General features: G+C 35.9%; 1 protein-coding gene across 2 annotated transcripts in view; it reads left to right on the forward strand.

Moving 5' to 3' along the window:
• Positions 1-17,614, forward strand: part of BICC1 (BicC family RNA binding protein 1) — a 106,275-nt gene that overhangs the window by 74,525 nt on the left and 14,136 nt on the right. For both annotated transcript variants that reach the window (XM_086752636.1, XM_086752637.1), the window contains exons 4-15: positions 3,382-3,461; positions 4,498-4,656; positions 5,603-5,656; positions 6,696-6,890; positions 7,859-8,110; positions 10,687-10,818; positions 11,889-12,075; positions 13,532-13,690; positions 14,093-14,289; positions 14,582-14,723; positions 15,841-15,997; positions 17,401-17,566. In XM_086752636.1, the coding sequence (XP_086608762.1) occupies positions 3,382-3,461; positions 4,498-4,656; positions 5,603-5,656; positions 6,696-6,890; positions 7,859-8,110; positions 10,687-10,818; positions 11,889-12,075; positions 13,532-13,690; positions 14,093-14,289; positions 14,582-14,723; positions 15,841-15,997; positions 17,401-17,566 (1,880 nt within the window). The remainder of the gene's footprint in view (positions 1-3,381; positions 3,462-4,497; positions 4,657-5,602; positions 5,657-6,695; positions 6,891-7,858; positions 8,111-10,686; positions 10,819-11,888; positions 12,076-13,531; positions 13,691-14,092; positions 14,290-14,581; positions 14,724-15,840; positions 15,998-17,400; positions 17,567-17,614) is intronic.

Genomic DNA, 17,614 nt, shown 5'->3' on the forward strand with positions numbered 1-17,614 from the left:
GTCGTTTCATTCCTAGTTGGATTGAAATCCTGAAAACCATTTTCAGATATTATCCAGTTTCAATCTTTTCCACAAAATAGTTCGGATTAACCATAAGGCTGAAACTGAAGGTAAACGCCGATTCCATTAGTGACAGGTTTCCTCTATTTAGCTGACAGTCATCTGAGGTCAGATGCAGCCTGATCTGCACTGGACTTGCAAGAAGTTTGGGAGAAACTTGCCTTTTGATTATCTCCTGGTAACCTGCCTGTGGCATAGTGTTAAAAAACAGAAGCAGGAAATCCTTTACTGTGAAAATAAATAATTTGGCCAGGAAAAAAACAGGCAGCTTCTCTAACTCATTTTTCTTCATGATTGTTCAAATGATAGTGTTTAGGGTTGAGCTCAGAAAAAGAGTTAGTGTAATGATGGGTGATTTGATTAGTATATGGACCTTCACTAGAAGACGCTATTCAACACTAAGGGTATTTTCATCTCAAGGTGGGAGAGAAAAGGTAGAACCAGTGAGCCTAAAATGCAAACAATGCCACAAATCAGGCACAAATCTGGGAGGCTGAAACCGATGAACCATTAGAGCAAAGAATTTTCCACTTGTCCACATTTTCCAGAGGAACTGCAATGCAAACAAGCTAATTGATTCCATAAAGAGGTATATTTAAGAAATTTAAGGGTCCGTCATATAGAGAAAATCCCATTATGTGATCTAATTGTCCCTCTGAATTTTTAAGTAATTCATGAAGTGATCTGTTTGTTCAGTGATTCAGTATTATTTGGGTACCTATTGGTCTTCCTGCAGATCATAGATAATTTCCATGTACTTTCAACTCTTGCAAAGCCAGTTCAAATAAGTCAAACTCTAGTAGTGACAAGTAACTTCTAATGCAAAATTTTGATGTGGATGTCCTGTCTGAATTGTCTTTCCTTGAAGGAGAGAGTGAGTCTCAAAGGAAGAGTTCTGTTAACTTAAAAACGAGTTGCTTCATATCTGTTACCAACCACTGTGTGATTGAGAAGTCAAGTAAGAGGAGAGTACTTAAGACCAATTTTGAAAGATTTCATAGTGTGTTTTAGAATTGTCACAGGCATCAGTGGAATCTCTTTTCCTTTGTGGATTCTTCTTTTTTGTTGTTTTTAAAGTGAATAATTGAGCTTTTTCTTTTCCTCTAAAAAGAACAAAGAAAGGTTAAATGTAGAAATATGAGATTTTTTGCTGAAGCTGTCAATATCAACAAAAAAGAGGAGTCTAACTGAGATGAGAAATTTAAAAAAATAGATATTCTAAAATGTGTTTTCACCCATAGCTAAACAAATAGTATTATGGATGAGGCTCTGGGCAACCTGATCTAGTGGGAGATGTCCCTGCTCCTTGCAGGGGGGTTGGACTAGATGACCTTTGAAGGTCCCTTCCAGCCCTAACCATTCTATGAATCTATGAAATGGTAATAATCCTGTTTGGTACTAATAGGACGCTAGGCTTGATTTCAGGTATTTTTCATACTTGTAACCAAATGTGTATTAAAATATGATGTTTACAAATATGTGAAAATTGACCCCAAAATTAGTGGAGGACTCGTTTTCTGTTTTTCCTGGTTACCTCTAAAGAGCACTTGGAGCACACATCATGTACTAGAATCCGCTTCTGGGAATTTCAGCCTGCAACATCCACTTCAAATATCATTCACAGCTTAAACACATTAGAGCCACATGGCTTAGTGTCAACTTTAAAAAGAAAAGAAAAATTGCCCCTAAGACTATTTTGTTTGCTTTTTTTTTTCCCCTTTGCTCCATTGTGAAAGGGCTGAAGCAGCAGATTTTTGGAGCTTCTGTAGATTCTATGCGCATACCATGTTTTTGCGACTACAGTTTTTCCATTTTACAAATGAAATATATCTGTTTCTCAGAACTCAAAATACTGCGTTTTTCTTGACTTTCACGAACTTGGCAGTGAATCCTGTGTTCCTTCAGCATTTTTGTATCCCCAGCTGAATGTGCTCAGAACTTCCCTGTGGTAAAGACCAGAGGTTTTTTAGTGTTGGAACGAGAAGAGTATCCAGGCATGGCTTAAACGGTTTCAATTTTCAATTGAATACAACAGGTTTACAATCTCAAGTTGTGTTATTTGGCATTTCTTTAGTAGTGAAGTGATTTTAATCATTCAGATGATGGGAAAGGCAGATAGCTTGTTACAGCTATGTTTTCTCCTGCCATTGAGAATATTTACTTTTATATACCCTAAGATGTATGTATCTGTCTAGCCTAATGAATTAAATTAATTCATTAGCCAAAAGAGGGTTAGAAATATTTATTTTTGAGAACAGTTCATCCCATCACAGGAGAAGCAGCACTGTTACCCTGCAGAAGGGCAGAGAACTCATAAACTGGGGAAAGAGAAATAGGTATCACCTGCAAAATCATGTCCTTGTTTCTAATACTTAAAATTTGGGTGGTAGTTGAGGATGTTTTTGTTTGTTTTAATTGAACCTATATTTAATGTTTTGATAGCAATTTTGCATTGTGGCACTTTATGCTTCTGGACACCAGATGGTGCTGCTAAACTATCTAATGTGTGATTCTCACACTATTTTTTTTTGAGTAATTGATACTTGATTTAGTTCCAGGGTCAGTTCTAGGCTTTCCAACCAGGTGTGTACTCCTGGATGCAGAACTGTATCTGATAGCTGAGCACAACGCCTTCTGCTCTTTAAGGACAACAGCCTGATAATAATAATGCAAACTGAAGTGTGTTGTGGAATCCATATTTTAGATCTCACTGGGCAAAAACTGCTGTCAGGTGGTGTTCCTCCTGGGTGTACAGCTTAGTGGCAAATCTCAATTTATATACTTGACACATCAGAGATTTGACTTATTCAAGGGTCGCTTAAACTTGTTTTGATAACTTGAATCAGAAAAATTCTGATGGAGGCACATTTACCGGCAGGCTAAAACTGCAAAGGATATTTCTAGAGACTAATTAAATTTAATGAAGTGCTAATGGGGGCAGGTTTGTGTTTGGTGCAGGGTTTTCTTAGATATTGTTTGTGTTAACCTTGAGCAAGGCTGTCAAAGCTTTTTAGTTGTCCTCTTAATATTTGTTTGAGAAGACATGATGGCTTAGCTATATAATTGCATTGCAGACAGTTTTTATAGTACTGTGATATATATTTGGTATTTGATTTTTATTTATTTTAAGTTGATTATTGTGTTTAATAAACTCATCTGCTAATCCTAATCATGGTGCTGAAGGAATGGAATGATACAGGTTTTTAACTGAATCCCAAAGGTTTGTGGTGCAGTTCATTGCTGAACTATATTTAAGCAGTGAGGAAATTTTTGATGGATATTTTACTGTATTTTTCTTACACAGCCTTATTTCTTTTATAGATCCCCATATTAAAGTATCTGGAAAGAAGGAAAATGTTAAAGAAGCAAAAGAGAAAATCATGTCTGTCTTGGACACAAAAGTAAGAAAGAACTTACTTAGAATGACACCTTAACCTCTAATTTTGTGGTGACATTGCTTAAAGCACTTTTTCTAGCTCTGAACTATAGAGAAATAATAATTCCAGCCATATAGCTAAAAGCATACATAGTTTATTAATGGGATTTAATTTTTAATTTAAAATCTGAAATGCAAACAGTAAGTTATGTGGCCGCTTCAGGGACCCTAAAATTTCGGTTCAGTTTGAAATTTGATTTTTAGGAGTATATATGCAGTTGTATTTTTAACTGTTACTGCATTCTTATACTCTGAAACATTAGGACCAGAATTTCTAGATTTTGGCCAAGAGTCTCGGATGTTCATCAGATTTTCTTTTCATCCAATAGCAAGTCTTTCAGGGCAGTGTATATGGCTTCTGCGTAGTTGTATGCTATCTTTTTGATTCTCTAAACAGATTGCCAAAAGGACGCTGTATTGATAAATGCTAATTCTTTTTTTTCCAATAAATTTTAACATTATTCTGGGCTGTTAGTAATATAGCTTTTAAGAACAGCTGTAGGCAATTTTGGGGGGTTTTAAAAATTGATGTACCAGAAAAAAATTGGTATGTTTGTTAAAGGAGGAAAAAATAACTTGTTATTTTAGGTCCCATGGCTTTTATTTGCCAAAGTCGTCATCATATGATCCTTGCAGATCATACAGGGAGTGTGATTGCAATTGAAAAACTTAAATTAAAAATTAAAACAAATTGTAATGTATTGCAAAAGGGCATTAGTTGATAAATGCTAGGGCATGTTTTAAAAGCCTTAGATACTTTTTTGAAGATGTATCTTTGGGGTATTTAGTTCCATGTTATTTCCACTTGGAAAAGAAAATGTGAATGGTTTAGCATCTGATTGTGACCCATATTAAAAACATCTTACTTGAGTAGAAGTTAAGGCAGTTAAGCCATGGCGAAAATACTTTGGAAGTACAGTTTTGAATGTCATTCTTGAAGCTACATTACTCTAAAATAGGTTCTGCTGTGAAAAATCTAATAATGGGTGCTTGATTTCCAGAGCAATCGGGTAACCTTGAAGATGGATGTTTCACATACAGAACATTCTCATGTGATAGGTAAAGGTGGCAATAATATTAAAAAGGTGATGGAGGAAACAGGGTGCCATATCCATTTTCCAGACTCAAATAGGAATAATCAAGCAGAGAAAAGCAACCAAGTAAGTATTGTTTAATATTTAATTAATTTATACTCTAATTCCTGAGAATATAAAACATTTCTAAACTACTTCGGTCAATCTGGGTTTTATGGGGACAGTGAATTCATGTTCAGGGAAATAAGTTTTTGGTATTTATTCTCTGTGGAAAGCATGGGACTTCATAAGTGAGCAAATATTTAAAAACAGATGGAAACAATTCGCGATGGCTCATGAATCATTTTAATTTTTTTAAACTAAAATTATTTTGAGGATACGGAAGTCAACAACTTAGTGCTAGAGAAGCAGTATGAAAAGCACTGCTTTCGTAAAATTTTTTTCCTATTCAATACCTGACTTATTTAGCATACTGATTAATTTCTTGGTGCTTTGGGCTTATAGTTTAACTTAGTTGAAAGCTAAAGTTGGTGGACGGGTAGCAAAACTTAATGTCCTATTGTAAGGGTTCAAATTGATTAGAATAAGTTATTGAACCTGGATTGTACGTCTTTTGTACTGCTAATGCTACTGGAATGTTTACTTTCATGTCTTTTATCACTGTATTTAGAATTACTTCTTGTGCATCCTATTGGCTGCTGAGCAAAATACAGTCATTTGAAAACATTCCAGAAAACCTGCTTTTGTTGAATATTAGCATTGAGTGTATGTGTACAGTAGTAATTATGTTGTTTGGTCCAAACAACTATAATGTTTGATGTACCAGCTTTTTTCTAGTTGCTTAAGGCTGTGTAACCTAAGATGCTATTAATATTCTTGTATTATTTTTTCTTAAACTGGTTTTAGTTTTCAGCTAGTGTTTAGGAAACCCTTAGGATGTCACCAGGTGTGAAATAAGCGTTGACTTTTTTAACTTTTTTTTTTTTTCAAGAGAACACAGGTATCTGAATGAATTTTCTGATACCTCACTTGAAAGTGTGATGCTATGTCTTCTATATTCTTGCTCTTCCAGGTGTCTATTGCAGGACAGCCAGCTGGAGTGGAGTCCGCAAGAGTTAGAATTCGGGTAATAGTCTATTTAGTGTTCCCTTGAAAATATCTGAAAGCAAAACAATTATAGTTTTGAGAACCCTAGGGTTGTCTGGCTCTGTCTTATGACAGCAGAAATACAGGAACTAATGTGAGTATCTGTATGAGTAAAATGCAAAAAAATATTACAAGAACAGCGATTCACGTTCTGGCAAAATTTTTAACTAGCCCAAGGTGGACCTTGAACTTGAAGTTTACAGTGTAAGCAAGATGTTAAGTATCCCATACTGTCTTTAAAATTGCATCTTAACTTATCCTCCACAGGTGGCCTGTAGAAGCTCAAACATCCTGTCTGAATCTATGGCTTGCAAAAGGCGATTGCTGCCTTTTTCATTTTAACCTTTTTCATGCATATTTTGTGTAAATAATTTGGTGGAATTCAGTTCCATGCTCCTCTTGTAGCACCTTTCTATCTTTACCTTTTAAGTTTTGATGTGTATGTGAATCCTAGGATGAATAATTATAAACCTAATACATGATGAAAATTTTTTCACAGTTGTTGTAGTCAAGGATGTCACTTAAACAACCTAGGTCTTGACAGTCATGAAAGAAGCTGATGTTTATGTAGCTTTAGAGCTGACTTCAGAGCTCCAATTAATCTATGATAGAGAAGAGGCTTCTTCAGGAAGTTTTACAAATATTGACCTATTTGTAGGTCTGCATGGATAAGTATGGAAAAGTACCTGGCTTTACTGTTGCTACGTAGTTGCAGAAGAGCCTGCTATTTTGATGAGGAGAGTGGGGGGAGAGAAAAAATATGTATTTTAAAAAAAAAAAAAATAAAAAATTAAAAAAACCCCACCAATGCAAACCAAAAGTCTCATGTCCCTGGAAAAATCAGTGTTTTTTTCCAACTGAAGATGTGATAACATTTTTATCAGTGAACCCTGGTCAGAGGATGTATTATGTCAATTTAATCATCGCTGACCAGTGCATTATTATGCAGTAAAAAAATTGTTGTAGTTTTAGTGAGTATGATTTCAGTTTTCAATATTTGCTTTTCAATGTTGTTGTAGGAATTGCTTCCATTGGTACTCATGTTTGAATTGCCTATTGCTGGAATTCTCCAACCAATCCCAGATCCTAATTCTCCCACAATTCAGCATATATCTCAGACGTATAATATTTCAGTTTCCTTTAAACAACGCTCTCGAATGTATGGTGCTACAGTCATTGTCAGAGGGTCACAAAATAACACTAGTGCTGTGAAGGTAATGTGTCTTCTCAAGTAGGTTTCTGCATGTCATAAACATATTCGTAATTTAGATACTTAAGAACTTTATTATTGTTATATCCTACTTCGTCAGTACATGTTATTATTGTATAGTCACTTCTGAAGCCTGAGGATTTGGATGTTTTTAAACTTAACTGGTATAGGTGAGGTGTAAAAATGCGTAGAAAATAGTTTTAAGTTTAGGATTTAGCATTGTTTGTGCTAAGCCTTTAATCTGTTTTTCATCTCCTGCACACCTGTTTGGGTTTCTAGCAATTCTGGAACATGTGCTAATCTTACCCATCTCTTAATTAAAAAAAAAAAAAAAAACCAACCAAAAACCAACAACAAAAAACCAACCACAGAAGACCCCAAACGCATGAATTCTTCGTGCTTTGATCTTCTCAACATGCACTCAAATACATAACCTTGAAAGTTGCCCTCACAGTCAGTAAAACTAATCTGGCAAAACCAGGATTGGGAGATGAGTTTGACAGTCAAGTAAAGGAGCTACCATGAGCCTAGTTATTGTAATAAAATAAAAAAGTTTACTTCTTAACAACTGGCAGTGTGACAGATGGATATCGTCTTGGATGGATGTATGTCAAGCCAGTGAGAACATCTTAGGCCAAAACTGAAAGACAAACTTTGCAAGTGTATCTATTCAAATAAATTTATTATCAGCTTTATTGCTGTATGTGGGCACAGGTGGTCTCTTGGGACCAAACCATTCAACATCATCTTACTGCCTTTTACAATGGCCATAAAATGCTGCATTTGGCCTTAAAATGGGAATAGTAGGAAGAGTTTAGTCTGTTACCTTTAACACATCAATCAGGTTTTTAAACAAAAAAAAATTTTCTTTATCTTGATTGTGGAATGCATGACAAATAAGGAAACAGTCTGAAACGTTGTTTTGTCTGCCCTTGAGCGCTGTTTCACTGGTTTCTTGCATTTGCCCTGCAGGAAGGAACAGCCATGCTTTTGGAACACCTAGCTGGGAGTCTGGCCTCTGCAATCCCTGTGAGCACACAACTAGACATTGCAGCACAGCATCATCTCTTCATGATGGGTCGAAATGGGAGTAACATCAAACATATTATGCAGAGGACTGGTGCTCAGATCCACTTCCCTGACCCTAGTAACCCACAGAAGAAATCCACTGTCTACCTCCAGGGCACAATTGAGTCTGTCTGTCTTGCCAGGCAATATCTCATGGTAAATACTTTCGATGAAACTTGCTCGAAAAGAATGACGGATTGTAGAAAATATGCTCATTCTGCATGCATTTATGGGTGAAATTAAAGTGAGGCTTAGGATTACTACTCACATTGCAAAAAGCTGATTCACTTGAGGGCTCTATTTTTGTCAGTGTTTTGTGAGTGTTTATAGTTATCTAAAATACTTGTGATCTCTGGTATCATGAGTTGAAAAATAACCTTGGTAATATAAGTGCAACATAAGCAATTCAAATTTGCAGTAACAATATGCTTCTGAGTAGAAAGCAGATTTTTGGAGAGTTCTGGTTTTGAGCGGTGGGTTGTTTGTTTTATTTTGCCAACCTGCCTTTTCCATGTTTGTCAGGTAAGTAGGTTTCTTTTGGGAGAAAGTGGCAGGAGTTTCTTTGTTCGCGTGTGGGCGAGTTTTCAAGGCAGCTGGGGAACCACAGGAAATAACTACTAATTCTGCAGTCTTACATTCTTTCTAGTACCATAGCCTCAGCACTATAGGGCCTTGTATCTAAATAGCTGTGGTGGTGAATACTGCTATTATTTGTACAGATTTCTGTTATACTTGTCTTTAAGCTTCACAGGAGCCTTTAGGCATTGCTGTAGTACTAATTTTTATGTATATGGATATTTACAAACAACATGTGGGAGGATTGAACTCAAATCCAGTTCAAAGCTGGTATCAGGATAAACCATGATACCATTCAATTCCAGAAGTCTGTATCTCTTGCATTGCACTGTGTCTTGCTGTATAGTGGGGAAAAAAAACCCACAAACCATGGTGCCTTTCTGTTTATACAGTTATATTCATGATGATTATATTCTAGGGTATTATTGTCGGTAAATACTAAGAGATGGCCTTATTCTATGTACTTCCTTGGTGAGGTTTAGGTAGCACTTTTCTGGAGGTTCATGAAGCAGAAGGAAATGCAAACAAGCTATCATATGAACATCAATGTACACCTTTACTCTAGAAAGTTAGAATTATGTGAGGGCCATTTTTTTGAAATATTGATGTTTGTTTTAATTCCAGTACAACGTAGTATCCCACATCACATCTGCTATATCACCCTTTAAGAACTCTACTGACCAGGAGACCTGATCTGTTTCAACTCGCAGGCATTACATGTCCTGAAACTGTTGCTTCCCGTTTTGTAGATAAAACAAGTACTAAAAGCAAATTTTGCAAAGAAGGAATATATTTTTTAAACAGTAAAAATCTGAAAAGCTGAGGGAAGAAGTAACTAACTAGATAAACTTATCTCCAATTCCTAACTTAGTAAAACCAGTTTTTTTCAACTTCAGATAAAAACACTTAAATGTGCCAGCCATGCCAATAGCTACATACAGATAAACAGCTGCAGTCATTCTCAACTTCTTTTGAAGTATGTATTTTAAACATACAATAACAAAGCAATAGTGTAAAAAAAAAAAAAAAAGAAAAAAGAAAAAAATCCTTGACTGATTTTAGTGTTTTTAAATAGACTTAATTTATAATTGTTATTTTCAGAGAAGTTCACTTTGTGGATGCAAGCTGTGTTTCTCAGCCTTCCTGAAGTGAAAATATTTAAGATGCCTTGCTTTAATTTTCCTTAAGTTAAAATTACTTTAATTTAGGTTTGAGAAGTACTATGTAGCTATAGGTGGTACTGCTGAGAAGTGCTATTTAAATATAAAATTACATCGAACTAGTGATCTGAAGAATAAATACACCAATTTGCTCCTTTTCATTCTGAAGCAAAAGCAGGAAACTGATTAAATAAGACCACTTTCCTGAGTCTATCTTGTGGTGGCTTTTTTCCTGATAGGTGTGATACTGTTTACTTTGCTGTGAATCTAAATTCACAAAAAGTAGGATTTGTTTTTAACTGACTTTGAACGCTTCTTTTTGTTGTTTTGTGACAAGAAGCAATCTAATAATTTCTAGACATACTGTGACCATTGAGGTTTCTTTTTTCCTTGGGTTTGAGGTTTTGGGAGAGGGGGGAGGGGGCTTTTTTTTTTTACTTAAAGTTTTAGTATTTCATGTGTTTCAGAGGTGTTATCCATATCGCTAGACAATACTTATCTAGCTGATCTGAACAGGGGAAGAGAAAGGTAAAAGTTAAGACTTGGGCAACAAGACTTACAGAGAATTTTTTTTCAGAATTATATATATATTATCTTAAACATAGTTTAATGTGAGCCATTTGAGGGAGAGTCCTGCTATCAGTTCCTGACAATATTTTGTTCTGATTTAATCGGTAATAGTAGCTTCTGAATTTGAATCCTCCACACACCTCTAAATCTCTGTAAATAGCCAAGATGGGGTGCATATGTGCTGATTGGAATGTCAGATATTCAGCAAATCATTTCATAGTTATATCACCAGAATCCCAGGGTAGAAAGATACACCTGTATTGTTGCATACATGGAAGTGGCTTTACTTAAAATTTCATCCTTGCTATTTTTTCTGAAGTTACTGTCTCATGATGTACATGTGTTACAATCTCTTTCAGTTTATTGCTAAGATTTTCATGGGAAAAGGGTAGATGATAAGCTTTATGAATTTTTGCATCTTTTCAGGGTTGCCTTCCTCTTGTGCTCATGTTTGATATGAAAGAAGAAATTGAAGTAGAACCGCAGTTTATAACACAGCTAATGGAGCAGTTAGATGTCTTCATAAGCATTAAACCGAAGCCAAAGCAACCAAGCAAGGTTAGTGAAAAGCTAATATTTTGGTTTTAGGCTTTCATGTGACAACTTTTCAGAGCTGATGAGTTGACATGTGTGCTCCTCCTCCCCAGCTTAATGGATCGTAAACTTGTAAAAGGCCTACGTGTCATCTGCCTGAAATATCAGTATATATGCTTTGGCATGGAAGATGCTGATGAACGAAATAAATTATGAGGACCTAAATTGTATCTGATTAGAACAACTCTTGATTTGTTTTTAAAGAAATTAGTCTTAAATTGCAGAGCCACACCTAACTGCAGTGCTCTTTAGCAATCAGAAGTTAAAAAAAAAAAAAGAACCCAAACCCATAAAGGAAATATGACTATGAGAGAAATCTGTGTTCTATGCAAGATGTTGAACCACAAGAAATGGAATTACAAAATACCTCTAATGGGAGATATTAATCATAAGATATTCAGGCGAGTATAGATAGGAGACTCTTATCTGCATTGCTGTATACAATGCCCTAACAGACAAAAGTTCCAAAATATGAAAAGACTATTCCATTGTGTCAAATAAGTAAGCGCCTCTGTGTAGGAATATATGGAATCAATACAAAGAAACATGATGTAGAGAACGTACAAGAACAAATAATGGTTTTTGTAATTGGATTTTCTAGGCATTTGTTACTTTATTCTCACAGCTATGAACTTAATTGCTGAATTTAATATGAGTTATTTTTTTTATCCACTTCAAGGTACAGACCTCTGATAAAAGGGAATGCAAGACTTTAATTATAGGTTCACCTCTCTAGATCTTAAGATTTGATATACCAATAGCACCAAGGTACAATAATGATTGTTTCTCTTGGACAGAAAGGACATTCACCATTCTTATTGTCGCGTGCATACAAAATCCCTAAACTTGCCGTCAAGGCCACTGAATTTAAGTAGTTCGTAATGGACATGATCTCATGCTGTCTCACACTGCTCTGGTACTGATAGCTATAAGGGAGTGTTAAGAAGAGTTGTGTTTGTTGCAGATCCATATTATATAGTTGTGTTACTCATTGATTTTCCTTTTTTGTTTTATTTTGTCTTCTTTACCTACAGTCTGTGATTGTAAAAAGCGTTGAACGAAATGCCTTAAATATGTATGAGGCACGGAAATGTCTCTTGGGACTTGAAAGTAGTGGAGTCACCATAGCATCAAATCCCTCTACTGTCTCGTGCCCTGTTGGTCTGTCTTGTCCTGGTTTGGATATCTTGTCCTCAGCAGGACTAGGACTCACTGGGCTTGGTATGTGTTCTATTTTCTATTTATATATTTTTGTTTTTAATAGATATCTATTTGTTTGAAACTTAGTTCATTTGTACTAAAAAAAAAAAGGACCAGATGTGTGTTTTGCATAAGGAATTGTGTTAAAGCATTAGAGAATTCCAAAAGCATCTGGCCTTTCAAGGGCTTGTTGTTGTAAAACTTCCTCCAAGGCTTTCATAATCAGCTGTGTGACTCATCTCTGCTGAAAATCCTCTGGAAGTTCTCAGCTGAAAGGGAGGGAAATACAGGTGAAGTAGGACACTGATTTTACAACTTTCAGGAGAATCTCTTTGAAATGAAACTTCTTCTTTGGTAATATTGTGATATCTCAGGTTGTCCTGAATTTGGGTAGGTGCTTAAGCCTGCCAACACTACCTTGAAAGTTAACATAGCTAACACCACATTTCAGTTCTGGCTGCATCTCAGTGTAATTGAGGCATGCGCATGCTACTAGTTAAGAGCTGATTTATCAATTTGAAATTTAGGATAGAAATGTGTATGCTTTCTAGCTTCGTGTACCTGTATAGAAGCAGCACATAGTCCAGACTGGAAGTACCATTTTATTTTTAAGCTCTGCAAATATCCTATTATCAGAAACGTACAGAAAAATCAAGCAGTCCCAGAAGAATTTAGTGACAAATATTGACACTGATTTTTCAAACTTGGAGTTCTCCTGTAACCACCGTGTTCCCTCATGACCTGCCATCCAGGAGTGCTGTGTAGTTCCATGTCACGTGCTTTCTTGGGGGCCACACGGGGGCAAGCATTTGTGCCATTTGACTGTGGTTTTTAAAGCTGCTTTTGTAACTGTTCTTGTCATGCCTGCATTTTGGGGTTAGTTTTTTTATCTCTTTATAGTGCTAAACTGCCTTGTGAATGCTTTTACTTGAGGAGCTCGTTTGAGGGAATGCTTGGGGAATAAGCAGAGCATTTGGGGGGTGATTCGCAGTCAGTATGGAAGAGGCAAAGAGGACTTGAGTAGTTTTTAGTGTGAAAGTAGTGGTGTATTCATATGAGCTTCTGAGAAGAAGATTATTGTCTGAAATGAAAGTAAGATTGTGTAGTGCAGTTGCTTTCCCGTCTCGAAGTGATGCTTCTTTGAAACAAGCTGACAGCAGCAGCAGTGGGGATACAAAGGGATGATGGTGGGGGTGAGAAGCAGCCGATGCACTTCATGACAACAGTTTGAGTCCAGTAGAAGAACGTAAAAGATGCTGTAATTTTTCTTGGATATGTGATTTCCAGCTCAAGAACAAGCTTTCTTAATGTACTCTGTGCAACAAATAAACAGCAAGTTTAATGTTAAAATTTGTTTGTGAAATACATGCTAGTGCAACTTAGTGGGGTTTTGTTTACTTGTTTTCAATTGGTACTTTTGTGAAAAATGTTTTTCTGTAAGTCTTAGCTAAATATTCACTTGCACAATTTTTTGCAGGCCTTTTAGGTCCAACAGCCCTGTCAGTCAACACCTCAACTGCTCCAAACTCTCTGTTGAATGCCCTTAACAGCTCTGTGAGTCCCTTGCAGAGTCCAAGTTCAGGCACGCCTAGTCCCACGTTATGGGCAACATCTCTTGCTAACACAAATGCCACAGGTTGGTGGAAGTTAAATGTGAATTAAATTAACTGTGCAACACTAAGTCATTAGAATGGCTATTGAAAAATCCGGAATCATTCATTCTTTAGAACCTTAATAATTCTTAAATTTATCCTAATACAGATGACTGAATATCCAAATTTGAAGTTATAATTTAGTATAAAATTACGACATGCTGTCACATGCAATGTTTTCATCTTTTTTCTACAAAAAAAAACCCTATGTTAACCTGCAAAGTAATGATTAGGTAGAGCACTACATTTTTGGCATGCAGTCCTAATGGAAACTTGTTTAGTGATGTATCAAAGCTACATAAAAATAGAGATTTATATAAAGTACTATAATGCCCAATAAAGTTAAATGAGAAACTTAATCAGAACATGACCAAATTTTGTTACAGGTTTTTCTGCTATTCCACACCTAATGATACCATCTACCGCCCAAGCAACCTTAACTAGTATTCTGTTGTCTGGAGTACCTAATTACGGTCAAAACACTCCATCTCCACCGCCAGGCTTGACTCCTGTTGAAGTCCACGTTAATGGCATGCAATCAGAGAGTAAAAAAGGCTCACCTTCTTTAAATGGTCATGTAAAGGTAAGTTATATTACCTCTGGAGAACCAAATCTGTTTGTAACAGACCTCTATGAAGAAAAGCTGAAAGAGAAAATAGCTGTATGAGTAGATTCTTAAAGCTGCTAAGTTTAGAAATAGATCAGTGGTGTTTTCAAAATATGACTTAAAGATTGAAACACTGGATATTCAAATATATTGTTTTTCTGTGCCAGAGATGAATTGCTTGTTTTCCTGCACAGATAGAAAAGGGAAATTCTTTCAATATTTCCTTAAGCATAGCAATCACGTCAGTGATTTTTGACAATCATTTCAGACCTCAAATATCAAGTATGCTGCATTGTCTGCCACATCACTAGGAGAAAATGTGTTGAGCGCAAACCACAGTGATCCGGTAAGGCAAGCAAGTACTCATGGTGCCTCTGAACAAGTGGCTGCCAAGTCAAATAGTGCAGAAGGTAAGATTTTTACATTTTATTCTTTTGTCAAGTAGTGTTTGTGCAGTCTATGTACAGTTCATGAAACAAAAATGTAAATATATTGCTGATCTCCCAGATTTGTTGTCAAAGAAAGTAAATAGAAGTTGTAGTATCTGAGCTGTACTGCTGATAGAAACACCTTAAATCAACATAAATACACTCATAACATTTGATTTATTCCCTAAGAGCAGAGGGAAATAACCTATGAAAATTTTAGAATGCTTTACAGCGGCTTAACTTCATTGCTTAACACAATCTATGCTGATTTAACAATGCTATATTTTTGTTATTTAATGAAAGAAAGAATTAATGTCTTTGAGAAGGTTATTGCAGAAAATCGTATATAGATCAAACCTAGATGACAATGGCAAAGAGAATTTATTTGCATGTTTTATAGCTGTAGTTCAGTTATGCTGCCTTTTAGAAGCTAAAGGAATTAATGAACTATTTTCATTGTTCTTGGAGGGAGGGAAACCTAGTTCCTCTTCTGACTTGATCAGATATGTGTAAAAGCCTTGTTTCCTTTGCAAATACTGATCAACAAGGAGGTGCTCTTTTACTACGGGTTGTGGCCATTTAAAATGTGGATTTGAATAAAAGGTTCATTGCCCAATTAAGGTGATAAATATTTGTAAAAACATTTTCTAAAGATATTTGGATATTAAGTAGGGAGCTTTTCTTCCAGCAAAAGTTACCTGAGCACCTGGCAAGGTTTATTAAAACTGGATATAAAATCAAATTTGTTTGAAATATGTAGTCACTTCTGATAGTCAGTCTTCAGATTAGAAGAATCTAATAGATATATTAAAATATATAGCTTAGACATATGTGAATAGATGTATTAACTATACTGGAAGATTTTTTTCTAAAAAGCAAATATTTAGTGTCTACCATATATGTGAATACTAACACCTTTTTTGTGCATTTGAACTTAGATTTCTGACTACTTAACCCTGACTAAGTTAATGTCCCTGAAGACTAGAATAATTGCGTAAGAAAGGAGAGCAGGTTTTGTTCTGTGGTTGTCATTCCTTCAGTAAGTTCATTAGAACATAAGAGAGTTTTTGTTTAACTATTCGCTTTATTGGTCTTGTAGGTTGCAATGATGCTTTTGTAGAAGTGGGCATGCCAAGAAGTCCATCCCATTCAGCAAATACCAGTGATCTGAAGCAGATGATGAGTTCTTCCAAACAGGCCTGTGCTAAGAGACAAACGGTTGAATTACTGCAAGGCACCAAAAACTCTCACTTACAGTAAGTTAAATGCGCCAATACAGATTAAAGAAACTTCCGCCCTGCAAAAATACTTGATGTGTTTTTGTAGGTAGAAGGGATGGTTCAGTCACAAGATACTTAACTGATTCAAATTGTGCTTGATTTTTTTTTTTTATCACACTGGACATTAATATACCCCCCAGATTGATAATTGCAAACTTTGAATGCTTTTTGTACATCTTCAGTATTTTTTCTTTTGGTTTGGGGGGAAAAAAAAATGCCTTTGCTCTCCCACAAAAGAGTGAAGAATTTTTTCAGGGGAACTTCCATTACCTGTTTCTAAAGGATATGTTTTTTCACTTTCCTTTTTTTATTGATTGCGTTCAGAACAATTCCTAACGGACAGCCTTTTTCCTTTTGAGTGTACCTGAGGCTGTTTTCTTCTTAGAAAATGATACTTAGGGCAAAGTATCTCAAACACTTGTCTCAATGATTTTTTTTTTTTATTTGGTTGTTTTTTTTTAATGAGTTAGCAGTGGGAAAGGCTCTTTTGAGTCATATGTCTTGGCAACACAGGTTTTGTTAACATGGTGTTTTGTCCAATCTACTTTAGTGTTTTCCCTATTGCTTTTGGGAACTGTTTATCATCACTCTCTTGAGATGCGTATTTTATCTTACCTCATTTATTTACACTGTTAAAGCTATGACATGTATTTCATTAATTCCACTCTCATAGTTTAGAAGCACAAGGATTCCTGCTAACCAGACTCAGTTGTTTGTATGTCTTGGTATTTTTGTTGAGGATATAGTGCTCACAGTTTGTTTAGAGCAATTTTCTGGTGTAGTCTACAGCATATAAAACATGATCACTTCGGTTTGACGTAAGAGTTTATATAAGAGTAAGCATAGAATGTGGTTGATTTTTAGAAGTAAAAGATTGCATTAAGAGGTGCTTTGGCATGTAGGACTGCAATTAATGAAGCTTTAGAAGAAAGTAGGACCCATGTTAACTTAGTCCCCATTATACTCTCTATCCTACTACTGTCAGTCTGTTAGAACTTCTGAACTGCTGGTCTGAGCAAGGCTGAATGGTATGAAGTCACACTGGGGATGGCACATGATAACGCCAAATACCAGGCAGCTCAAATCTGAATCTATAAACTATAGATTTATTATTTACTATATCAATATAAACTATATACCAACCTCCTCGTTGGTAATATAGGAAGCCGCAATACATGCTTTGTTTCACTGACAGAGATCAGGTAAAGGAAAGCTGAAACTTGGGAAATGTTGCTGAAAACTCTGAGATATTTGTGTATTGGCATTTCTTGAATTTTTCTGCCCAACTTCTCAGAATAAAGTTCAGTTATCAAAATTGCATTGAATGTTTGCTGCTTGCAAAAAGCAGACTGGAGTTAACACTGGCTTTGCTCCTGCAGTACTGCAGAGAGGCTGCTCTCGGATGCAGAGTTAAGTGCTTCTGAAAGTCCCATGGCTGATAAAAAGGCTCCTGGAAGTGAACGGGCAGCAGAGCGAGCAGCAGCTGCCCAGCAGAACTCTGAAAGAGCACGTCTAGCTCCGCAGCCGTCATATGTAAATATGCAGGTACGTTTCCCTGAATAAACCCAAATCTAGCACAAAACTTAATAATTG

This window comes from Chlamydotis macqueenii, chromosome 7, assembly GCF_036417535.1.
Source record: "Chlamydotis macqueenii isolate bChlMac1 chromosome 7, bChlMac1.mat, whole genome shotgun sequence".
NCBI lineage: Eukaryota > Metazoa > Chordata > Aves > Otidiformes > Otididae > Chlamydotis > Chlamydotis macqueenii.